Source organism: Chiloscyllium plagiosum, chromosome 5 (assembly GCF_004010195.1).
Source record: "Chiloscyllium plagiosum isolate BGI_BamShark_2017 chromosome 5, ASM401019v2, whole genome shotgun sequence".
Taxonomy (NCBI): domain Eukaryota; kingdom Metazoa; phylum Chordata; class Chondrichthyes; order Orectolobiformes; family Hemiscylliidae; genus Chiloscyllium; species Chiloscyllium plagiosum.
In genome coordinates this window covers 47,188,819-47,201,657 of record NC_057714.1, presented here as the reverse complement: position 1 = coordinate 47,201,657, position 12,839 = coordinate 47,188,819, and the positions used below count along the sequence as shown (strand labels likewise).

The window sequence follows — 12,839 nt, the reverse complement described above, 5'->3', positions numbered from 1 at the left end:
GTCTGAAAAACAACCCTCCACCACCACCTCTGTCTTCTACCTTTGAGCCAGTTCTGTATCCAAATGGCTAGTTCTCCCTGTATTCCATGAGATCTAACCTTGCTAATCAGTCTCCCATGGGGAACCTTGTCGAATGCCTTACTGAAGTCCATATAGATCACATCTACTGCTCTGCCCTCATCAATCTTCTTTGTTCATTACTTGTTCATTATACTTCTCTTGTGGCTATCTACAGTGTTGATAGTGCCCTGACTTGTGACCTAAGGCTCTTCATCTCCATTTCTTAATGTGAAGGTAATTGTAACAATTATGGTCAACATAAGATAGTGATAAACCAGTAGCTTAAGTGAAAGGGGAGATTAAGTCAATGGATAAAATTTGGGTCAAAAGAGAACCTTTATTATCACAGCAGCCTCACTTTACATAATAGAAATGACACTCATGTTCCTGGTTAATATAAATGTCAATTTTTGTATCCTTAATAGTCTTAAAACTGCCAACACCAAATAACAGAATATGGTTGATTCTAAAAATTTCAAGTTTTTATTCCATGTGGGAATCAAAGTAGCTGATGTCGATATGTGGTGAGGGTATATAGAAGGAATAATTGGAGCATGTATATTTCTTCTGTCTCAGGATAAGCTCATGCAATCAGCGTAGTTTTCACTAGTTGGTGCTTCTGCAGACATTCTCGGTAGGTAAAAACATTACATTTCAAAAAGAGCCCAGGATTTAGGGGCACGTTGTGCAGGAGAAAATTACACTCATTAAGGATAAGATATTGGCTCATATGGCTTCCAGTGAGCTGTATATGGCCATTAATTCCTGCATCCAATAATGACTTTGTGGACAGACTTGCTCATGCTTTGTTGTATATTTTGACTCAGCTCACCATTTCTGTGAGTCAGTGCCATTTTTGGTCTACCGATTAACAAGGTATTCTATGCTTATTCGATCATTTTAACCTGGGAATTATATAAAAGCAGCTTATTTGGAGTTCTTTTTCTGATTAATGTATTTTAGTAGATGTCAGATAGGCTGCGAGGTAAATACTTGTTAATGGAGGAGGTTTCCATCTCTCAGAACAGGAAAGAGCAATAGGACCAGAGATTTTCTGTTAAGCTGCCCTCATCCTGCTCCCTCATAGATTTTCCAAAGCCTGAAGTTATGGAAATACCTGTGGGTGTTGAAAACTATTCAGAAATAAAATAGATTAATATTACGGTTATGTGTTGAAAACTATTCAGAAATAAAATAGATTAATATTATAATTTAATGTCAGTCCAATGATCTTAATTTCTTAAACTATATTCACCAGGCTATTTGATTATTGTTTAACTTAATATGCAGAATCTTCCCAGCCCCTCAATGAAGTGGGCAATAATGGGTCTGTTGGAAAAAATGGCAAGAAATATGAGATTCTTAACATTGAGAGAAATAGTCTGAATTTTCACTGAAGAGTGTAATGGCAAGAGGAGACTTTTGCTAGTGAGTGGGGAGGGACCTATTTACATGCATTTATGACTCAATATTACCTATTCTGGCCTTGTTTATCTGCATTTTGCTATTCTCCTGCACAGTGGAGAGAAAGTAGATGGCAACAATTCCTAACATGAAAGTCAGAACAGGAGCCTGACACCTTCAGCTCCTTGATCCTCCTCTGGACCCCCATCTTGGCCAACAGTCCCCAGCATTTCTGGGCATGCTTCATGGGCAGTGACTGCCTGCAACCCGCATCCACAGAGGTTAGCGTCAGACATACCACGCCATTATGGCACTCTTAACAAAAACTCACTCAGAATACAGTTCATCACTTCAGTGCTGCACTTTGAAGGTCACTGATATACTTCACTGTAATGCTGCTGCTAGGCCGTTTGTGCAGAGGGACAAGCACCCATCTCATGAATGAGGAAACAGTGCATCTCAAACCTCTCCCTTTGCTTTCTTAGCGCTCCCTCACTTTGTGCTTATTTGATGTCCATTGTGTCTCTGCTTTGCCTTTTGCACATTGTTGCTCCACAGTTGCTGTGTCTTGCTTTGCATTTTAGCGCAGTCACAAAACACTGTCACTGAACTGTGCCATCTCCTGGATTGGAACCTGTGACCTGAAGGGATGGGTAGCCATTCCCGTTCCGGTGGTTGTCAAAGTGACAGCTGTGCTCAATGTTTATGCAACTGGCTGCCTCCAAGGATACATTTGAGACCTTTATAAGGTCTCTCAATCCTCAGCTTATAAAAGTATCAAGATTGTTACCAATGCATTTGTGTCAGACCACACTGCTTCATCTTGTTTCCTCATAAGGAGGTCAGTGTTGTAGCCTGAGCACTAGGCTTTCTCAACATAGTTAACATCCACCAGGAGCAGGGCACTGTAAATATACACAAGCTGCATTGAGAGAAAGTACCTGACTTCATCCAGGAAAAAGATTTGACTCTGTCAGTGTTTAAACCATCTGTGATAATTGATACTACACCTTAGAAGTCTATGGCAGGTACAGTAAGTTAACAGAATCATTCACAAGCAGTCCAAGGGTTTGGATATAGACAGTCGGGAACTTGAGGCAGTCAGCATCAGGGGTTCTATACCATTACAGTCTGGGGAGTGGGTCATACTCAGGCCTGCACGTCTACTGCAACCAGACAGGAGGTTCGTTGGGATCCACACAGAGATCAGTCAGGATCCTGGTCATTCATCAGTCAGGTCAGTCATTCTGAGTCCATCAGGGGGTGAGCCATGATAAGTCCGGAACAATTATGAGATATTATGCTGGGCGTTAAGGAAACAGACGAAAAGTGTGGCACTGGAAAAGCCCAGCGGGTCAGGCAGCAACATGACATTCCTGATAAAGGGCTTCTGCCTGAAATGTTGACTCTCCTGCTCCTGGGATGCTGCCTGACCAGCTATGCTTTTCTAGCACCACAGTTTTCAGCTCTAACCTCCAGCATCTGCAGCCCTCACTTTCTGCACTCTTTTCAAACAGGGTTCCAACATGGCAATGGCATTAAGTATAGGTAGCTAGTGTGGCTTGATTCTGTAGCTGCAGTTACAAAGACAGTTGATCGGACAATGATGATGTGAAATGGCAATGCATTCATGAATATGAGATTCTCTTTGCACTGTTGTGCTCTCAGAAGCGTTTCTCTTCATTTGCCTCCCATGGGTACTGTGAAAGGGTTATTTGTGGCTGACAGCATTTGACCTGGTGCACAGTTGGGCTTCAAATATGGCACTGGTGCTAGGAATCGCTGAAGGTCCTGTCAGTGGCAGCCGCTCCCTCTGCTGGGGTAAGTACATGAAATTGCAAGCAGGGCAGTATAAAGGTGTGATACATACATAATAAGGTGAGCAGCAGAGAATTGTGAGAGATAATTCACTAGAGCTCACAGAGAGAAACCCTTCATGAAACTCCCTAAAATTGGCATTTTGGGAAGATTCGCCCCCAGGGTCACTAATTTAAACTGGGTAGTGAAGATGGAATTCTAAGGACTATGTTGGTGTGTTGCAAATCACTCAAGGAGTTCAAGTTGTTGCGTCAGCCTACACTTCTGCATGTGTTGCAGTCTGGGTCTATGAACAGAGAGCAGAAGCTGTTACATTCTTTCCATCATGTGGTTGATCAGGAATCTTTCCTGTTTTTGTTGCCTGCCATTGACATGTATTGGGATAATTTGTAGCCATCTGTATTGCAGATGGCCTCTTCATTCTAATGTATGCTAACTTGAGAGCAGCCTAAGAACCAACCTTCATCACAAATATAGTGGCATTCACGCTGAGTTGGTGACAAACATTATCAAACCATGTTTACTCAATGCAGTCAGTAGTGGAGAGATTTATGTGATGTTTAATTAACTTTTGGCTGAGGGGTTTGCATTTTGATATATATGAGGTCAGTGCTACATTAAGTATTGTAAGTGACTATAATTGTGTCTACAAATGTTTATTGATACAATCAGGCTGTAATATGTTCCTAAATCGGTAATATGTTCCTAAATTATCACCAATGCATTATGGTTATTTATGCTCTATTTAATAAATTATATTTGATCCTTCTGCAGTATAATGGATGACAGATAACTAATTATATAAATGAAATATTCGATCCTCCCTAGATACAATTTCTTCCATAACAGTTTTATTGAGTGTATTGAGTACAGACAAGTTCATGAGAACCACTGCAGAAATAATGAGCAAGAAAATAAATTATGTCAGGCAAGAGATAGAGACAGAAGCTTAAGGAGGTAATTTGCACAGATGTACTGACCTGAGAAAATGCTTCTGATTAATTTCAATTGATGATGGTGGGAGTGGTGTTGGGGATTGTGGGGAGCAGATTAACAGAACTGAGTACCTTCAAACTTTTGTTATGTATCAAAACAACATTGCAGGTGGAGAGAATACAAAGAATAGCAATTATGGGGCAATTTCTGACAGTTGCAACTAATAGCATCTCTTACTTACAATGACAGCCATTAAATGGCATAATTTGAAATTTCATGAAGTTCATGAAGATATTTAATTATACCCTTGCCTCTAATTAATTTGGTCTATGTTAAGATCACAATCTTGTGCAGTGCTAAGCTGTAAAACTGTTAGTTAAGATGGAAACCCAGGGAATTGAAGGTAAATTACCGAGATGGACAGGAAATTGATCGAGTGGCAAAAAACAGAAAGAGTTGGAATAATGAGTAAGTTCTCAAATTGGCAGAACGTGACTCATGGTGTCCCACAGAGATCCGTGTTGGGATCTCAATTATTCACAATATTCCTTCACAACTTGGATAATAGCAAGAAAAGTCAAATATCCAAATTTGCTGATGGCTCAAAATTGGTCAGCATGACAGCAGCAGAGAATTACAACAGGAAATCAATAGATTAGGGGAATGAGCAATGCTGCGGCAGATGGATTATAAGACAAGCTAGTAAGAGGTTATTCATTTCAGACCAAAAAAGGTTAGATAGGGCATTTTTTATAAGGGACAAGTACAGTTGATGCCCAATGGGATTTGGGGATTCAGGTGTGTTGCTCTTCAACATGCCATGAACAGGTGCAGAAAATAGTCAAGAAGGCAAATGGAATGCTGATCTTCAAATTTAAAGGGCTGGAGTATAAGGATCGAGAGTGTGGTGCTGGAAAAGCACAGCAGGTCAGGCAGCATCGACGTTTTGGCATAAGACCTTCATCAGGAATGAGGCTTATGGGCTGGGGGCTGAGGGATAAATGGGAGGGGGGTGGGGCTGGGGGGCAGGTAGCTGAGAATGTGATAGGTCGATGGTGGGGGAGAAGGTGATAGGTCAAAGGGTGGAGGGTCTATCACCTTCTCCCTCACCTTCATCTATCTATCACATTCTCAGCTACTTGCCCCCAGCCCCACCCCACCCCCTCCCATTTATCTCTCAGCCCCTGGCCCACAAGCCTCATTCCTGATGAAGGGCTTATGCCCGCAATGTTGATTCTCCTGCTTCTCAGATGCTGCCTGACTTGTTGTGCTTTTCTAGCACCACACTCTCGATCCTTATACTCCAGCATCTGCAAACCTCACTTTCTCCTGGAAAATAAGGATGCAGACTTTAAGCTGCAGTTATACAAAACCATAGTTGATCCCATTTAGAGTGCTGTGAGCAGATCTGGGCACTGCCCTTTAGGAAGGATGTCTTGGTCCTGGAGGGAGTTCAGTGCAGGTTTACAGGGATGATACCTGGCCTGCAAAGGTAAAGTTAGGATGTGGGATTAGACAAATTACGCTTTAATTATCTAGAGTTAAGGCTAAAGGGTAATTTAATCAAAGTCTTCAGAATATTAACAGGGAAAGGCAAGGTAGATAACAAGAAACTATTTCCACTGGTCGAAGATTCTAGAATCAGGGGGCATAGTCTGAGAATTAGAGCCAGGCTATTCAGGAGAGATGCACGGAAGCACGTCTACATGCTAAGAGTAGTGTAGATTTGGAACTCTCTTCCTCCAATGGCATTTAATGCTAATTCAGCTGTGAAATTTAAAATTGAGATAGACAAGTTTTTATGAGGCGAGGGTATCAAGTGATATGGGCCCAAATTCGATATATGGAATTAGGCACAGATTAGTCATGATCTTTTTGAATGGTGGAACAGGCTGAAGGGGCTGAATGGCCTACTCCTGTTCTTATGTTTCTGTATAATGATGGCAGTAAGGATTGCAGCGATCTGTAGTGAACTACATGCTAGATGAGTGTCTCAGAGAAAATAAAGTAGATTAATTGGTTTTCATTTTTTTTGAATTGCTGGTAATTTTTAACATTGACAAGGCATTAAAATACTGAAGAGAAAGTGAGGACTGCAGATGCTGGAGATCAGAGCTGAAAATGTGTTGCTGGAAAAGCTCAGCAGGTCAGGCAGCATCCAAGGAACAGGAAAATCGACGTTTCGGGCATAAGCCCTTCTTCAGGAAGAAGGGCTTATGCCCGAAACGTCGATTCTCCTGTTCCTCGGATGCTGCCTGACCTGCTGCGCTTTTCCAGCAACACATTAAAATACCGAAGGCAACATACACCTATAAACTGAATTTGTGGCATTTTGACAAAAAAAAGCAACATAGCGGTGAAGAGAACAGGATTGACTACAGCAAGCCTTACATTCCCTGAAAGATGTAGGAACGTTGACATGGTGTGATTGGTTTCATTATCCACAATATTATTGTTAATATTTTTGTGATATGACCTACGTGGAAGTCAGTTATCAATGTGTTATTGACAGCCAGTTGTTGAAGTCAATTGCATTCTGTGTAATTCAAACAGCTGTTGAGTTCACAGGTAGCCACTTCCAGCAGTCAGTGCAGTTTGTACAGCACACGCTGTGCACCGGCCTCATTTTGTAGAGCCTAGCTCTCAGTTTTTATGACCCTGTGTATCAAGCTGCAGTAAATCTCTCTTGTCAGATTGGGCCCAAAAAAACAGCCCAGAATACTGATCGGTTCACAGAGCAAGAATCAAGGGTGCTTTGGAATGCAAATGAAATGAAGATTTTATAAAGACAAGCATCCGCAATAAACTGAAAGAGTCAGACATACAAATAGATATGATCAGGTATGAAATAATTGGGGATTTTGGAGATTTGGCTGAAGGGTGACCAGGGATGGGAACTGAATATCCAGTGATATTCAGTTTTAAGGAAGGACAAATAAAAATGAAAAATGTGTGGAGCAACATTGCTGGTTAAAGAGGAAATTAATGCAACATCCCTCTATGGATAGAACTTAGAAATACAAAGTGGCAGAAAATGTTGGTAGGATTGTATGTAGACACCCAAGCTTTAGTGACAACGTTGGGGGAGGCATTAAATGGGAAATTAGAGATACATGTAATAAAGATACAGCTATAATTAAAGGCAACTTTAGTCTGCATATAGATTGTGCAAATCAAATCAGTAATTTCTGAAGCGTGTATGGGCTAATTTTCTGAACAATATGTTGGACCAACTAGAGAACTAGGCTAGGTATTGTGTAATGAGAAAGAAATGATTGGCAATTGCCCTGGCTGAAGGGTGACCATAATATGATAGAATTCTTCATTAAGATGGAGAATGGCATAGTTAATTCTGAGACTAGGGTGCTTAATTTAAATAAAGGAAACTGCAATTGTGTGAGATACAAGCCAGCTATGATAGATTGAGGAATGTTATCTAAAGGCATGATGGTGAATAGACAATGGCAAACATTTCAAAATCGATGGAGAAACTGCAACAACTGTTCATGCAAACCAGCTTCCCTTCCATTGGCTCTGTATATACTTCTCCCTGTCTCAGCAATGTAGCCAATATAATTAACGACCCTTCCCACCATGGTTATACTCTCTTCTACCCTCTTCCATTGGACAGATGGTACAAAAGTTTGCAAACATGTACCAATAGATTCAAGAACAGCTTCTTCCTCACAGTTATCAGACTTATACATGGATCACTCATATATCAGAGTTGATCTTTCTCTGCACCTTCCCTGTAGCTATAACACTATATTCTGCATTCTGTTCTATTACTCTTAAGTACTTATGTAAGATGTGATTTATCTGGATAGTGCACAAAACAATAGTTTTTGCTATCTCGGCACATGTGACAATAATAAATCAAATCAAATCAAATCAAATCAAAGTAGGCAGAGGACACAAACCTAGATCAGAGAGTGAGCTGGATGAGGGTGAGGAGGATGCAGATATGTTTCGGTATGTTTTGGACAACTTGAGTGGGCGAATGCATGGCAGATGAAGTATGATGTGGATAAATGTGAGATTTAAAACAAGACAGCAGATTATTATAGATTGAGTAAGGGTGAGGTACAATGAGACCTGTGTAGTTAGTGGTGAAGAAGGCAAATGGTTTGTTGGCCTTCGTAGCAAGAGGTTTCAAATACAGGAACAGGGATGTCTTGTTGACGTTGTACGCAACCTTGATGTGACCATTCTTGGAATATTGTGTTCAGTCTTGGTTTCCTTATCTAAGGAAGGATATTCTGGCTACAGAGGGACTGATTTCTGGATGGCAGAATGACATATGATGAGACACTGAATTAGTTAGGACTATATTCATTGAGATTAGACAAATGAGGGGTGGGGGGGCAACTTATAAAATGTTAACAGGACTAGACAATGTAATTGCAGGATGGATGTTCCCAATGAACATAGAATCCAGAACTAGTGGTCACAGTCTAAGGATACAGGATAGGCCATTTAGGAATGAGATGAGAAGAATTCTTTTCTTCCAGAGAGTGGTGATCCTGTGCAACTCTATGCCACTGAAAGCTGTTGAGTTCTAAGCTTTGAATGTTTTCAAGAAGGAGCTAGGTATTGTTGTGAAGAGTTAAAGGAATCAAAACTTTAAGGAGAAAGTGGGAACAGGATTAGATGAACAGCTATGATTGCATTGAATAGCAGAGCAGGCATGAATTCTATGTATTTGTTACGTATCTATATGCCTATAAAAAGGAAAGTCTTGCAGTTGATATACTGTTCATGAGTTCAGTAAGTGTGTTCACAAAAATGTTTTTGTGTTGTCTTTTTTAAAAAAAATCTCAATGATGTAATTTCTATATACTTTGACACTTGTGCAAAGTTTGAAACCTGTAATGTTTTTGGTACAGTGATTGATACACTTAAGTTCACTGATAACCCACAGATCAGTGGAAAACTGATGTAACAACATCTTCCTTAATGTTCTTGGAGTTCAAGGTGGGAAAAGCTTTGAACTTCTTCAGGTTGTGTTCTCCTCTCCTTTCCTGATGGGTACTGGGTTGCAGTTTTCTCGGGCAATAGACAGCTTCCAGCACTGAAGGCAGCTAGCCATTCACATGTAGACCTAGATAGTGAACAGATTGCTGATTTGTGACTTGTATTGGAGGAGGACTCCTTCTGAAATGGTGATTTTAACCCTTTAATCCCTCTTTCAGACCAACCAAAACTCAGGTTCCTTTGTTTAAACGTTTGTTGATGTGTGCATGGGTGGCGTATTCCATCAAAGATGGCACAAAACACAACTACAAAAGCAATGATTTTATATTATGTCTGCAGAAAACAAGCATCCAATCAGTATATCATACATTTACTCACCCATATTTCTCTTCAGCTGTGTTCATGTAGTCCACATTTCAGATTAGTGCACATGACCATATTATCTAATCATTTTCAAACCAGAACACACGATTATGTTATCCAATCATATCGTAACATGTTCACATCTTCTAGCTTTAAGTATGTGTTTGTAATTATCAGAAAACCTATACTGTCCTTTTTCCACTTCTCACTCCAGAATAACTCCAACGAAACATTCTAGCAGGAGCATTAAGTAGCGGTGAGGGGCAGGAGAACTGGCTGATTTTTTAAACTCCCTCGACCAAGAATGCGAAGTCCCCGCATTCAGTCCTTCCTTTATTTTAATATGCAATATATGCACAGATGAGCAAGTGTTTTTGTGATTAAAACAGAAAATGCTAGAGAAATTCAGCAGGTCTGACAGCATCAATGGTGAGAGAAAGGAGTTAGTGTTTTAAGTCCAAAATTACTCTTCTTCAGAACTGTTTTACAGTCTTCATTCAGACAGTGTTTGAAATGCTGCTTGGTTCCAGAGCACCAGTAGTTACAGCATAGGGGAAACTGGTTTAGATGAAGATAGTGTCTATGGAACTCTTGTTGACCTTCAATCTAGTATTTGCTGAACATCATGTTGTTGAAGACTTTACAGTGGGTGCTTTTAAGATCTTGTTACCGAACCTGTTCTGATGTGCTATGACATGCCACTGGAGCAGATGGGACTTGAACCCAGGTCTCTTGGCTCAGAGGTAGTGGCACTACCACAGCACTTGAACAGCCCCTTAATGTTGTTAGTTGTAAGCGTCAGAGTTGTAGAAGTTGACAAATTATGATGTCAGTCAGCAATCAAAACTGATTTGAGGTCTGACCTGTCAGTTTTGACTACATCTCTCTCGTGAATGCCTTCTTTTAAGTACACAGCCTGTTCAGCAGCACAAGAGACCACTCCCCCAATCCACCAACATTATTTAAAGCTATTCCATCCAAATGATAGAATAATTGCTTTCTACCATCCACTTACTTTTCACTGTGTTAGTGGAAATTCTGGATTTCTGAAAGAGTTCCACAGAGTTGCTTAAATTTGCAGTGAACGCTGATGGATGCTGAGTGGGTGCTATGTGATTCTGAAAAGCCTGCAAGGACATGAAGGGGACTTGCCTGCAACATGAGAGAAAGCTGGAGTAGAGAGTAAGAAGAAAATAATCTCTTCACAGAGGAGGACAGGGAGAATTTCAGCAGGAGGCTTTACCTGCCGAGGTCTTTAGATAGTGTTTCTCCTCCTTGCACCCAAAGCAATGCCATTGTGCCTATGCTTCACCAGGAAAGTGCTTATGGAACTGTCCCGCCCTTTGGAACATGTGGTTACAGAGTAGTATGAGGACAGAACATTGACCATGGCTTAGACTGTTTTCACCAGTGGATCCTTCCAGATTGGAGCAAGTGACACATTCCCAGACCTTCAGTTGGTGCCGAATGCAAGAGATCATCAAAGCTTTGAATGCAGACAAGGGCTTTCTCTGGACAGAGAGAAGCAGGCAAAGTATACACATGATGTTTTCAAGAGAACAGACTTCCCCACAAAACGAGGAGCTATCACCTGGACCTCCTTTACTTTATGGCAGCTGCATCTCAATGGGAAATGTATTGAAACCACAAAGTGTATCACTCACTTGTAGTTGCTGTATGACCACATCCAGCATATCATGCTAGAGAATGCACCTTATCCTGGAAACAGTCATGATACATTCATTCTGTGCCAGCCCACTGATCCAGTCATCCTTCCAGCAGAATGCTGAACTGGAAGGTAGCTGAATGGGTAAGGGCTATTCACTGTCCAGCCAGTTGATGAATCAGCTCCACAATTTCTCCATATATGACCAGCAACAAGGCGCACCTTTGAGCAGGTCATCAGAGACAGGAAGCACCAACTTTGATGTCATCACTGCTCAGGAGAAGCAGTCCAGGACTCTCTGGGCCATGTGGCCTGATTCCTGGTGGTGTGTTGTATTCTGTTAAACCTGGTTACCGTGAGGGCACTGCCTTGTCACTAGCATTTTGCACACAGGGAGGAGGAGGAGGAGGAGGCAGCTGATGTATCCACTTTTCATCACTGATAAATTTTGGAATTTTAATGAAGGTGAAATGTTATATCTGTATAAATCTTAACGTCTTGAGTCAAATTGAAGCTTATTCCTCAATAGATAAAACTCTTCAAAATGTAAGATTTTCAGTGTCATTGTTTTGTGAGGATATTGAACTGTCCACAAAGCCCAAAGCAAAAAGAGTAAGAACATTTACATCATTTTTGAGCACATGTAAGTGGAGGCTGTTAGTGTTTCATAATGGAAAGTTATGAAAGTGTATAGAACATTATTTTATGTACATTTGCAATGAATATGCATCAACACTTGTGTTTGACTTCCCTTGCAAAACTCAGCTATGCCATCTGTGTCAGAATTTCAAAAAAATCTGTTAGAAGTACATGCTTATTGAAGTTAATAAATGAAGCCTGCCACACCATATCATTGCATCAATTAATTTGGAGTGTTTCTCAATGTGTGTATGTGGCTATCTTAAATTTGTGGCCTTACTTTTCACAAAGACAATGAAATATTTCATAATTACAACAATCAGGGTACATTCAGCGGAGGCTCTGAGAAATGTCTTACTGTACTGGATATTGCCTTAATTATAACCTTGTGGTATTTTTCCTCCTCTCTTCAGGGAGTGGAATGGCTTTCAGATGAAACAACAAAAAAGAGTTGTTTCAGTAAAGGAAAAACGGAGGTAGGTGGTGATTATGCTGTAGGGAATAAGGCAAGATTTTGTACTGTGAGGTGAGTGGGAGCTCAGGCTGCTCCTTCACAGTTTGGTATTGTGCCAGCAGCCATTTAAGGATTTCTAGTCAGAACCAGGGGCACATTTAGAAAGGCCCCACACTGCATTTTAATACCATGAATACCAACAATTTATGATTGTAACATTTCTGAAATTTTAGAATTTAGAAAAAACATAACAGCACCTGTTACAAGGTACCCATGTTGCATGGCTTTTTAATATGTTAATGTGAGAGTTAGTTTCCAATCTGGGTATGGTGGTTACAGGTCTGTATTGAAATAATTATCACTGGCATGTAACATTTGTTGTCTAAATATCTCAGCCTTTGTAATTAGCTATTTACAGAAAGTAGTACTTGTTATTCTTCTTGATTTTCCCTCAAACCGAGATTCTTTTCTTCATCATTTTGGATAGCAATACTTCACTCCTTAAAAGAAACTCAGTTTGTGATT

General features: G+C 40.5%; 1 protein-coding gene across 3 annotated transcripts in view; it reads left to right on the top strand.

Moving 5' to 3' along the window:
• Nucleotides 1-12,839, top strand: part of sema5a (sema domain, seven thrombospondin repeats (type 1 and type 1-like), transmembrane domain (TM) and short cytoplasmic domain, (semaphorin) 5A) — a 293,417-nt gene that overhangs the window by 183,119 nt on the left and 97,459 nt on the right. For all 3 annotated transcript variants that reach the window (XM_043689990.1, XM_043689989.1, XM_043689988.1), the window contains one exon: nt 12,274-12,336. In XM_043689990.1, the coding sequence (XP_043545925.1) occupies nt 12,274-12,336 (63 nt within the window). The remainder of the gene's footprint in view (nt 1-12,273; nt 12,337-12,839) is intronic.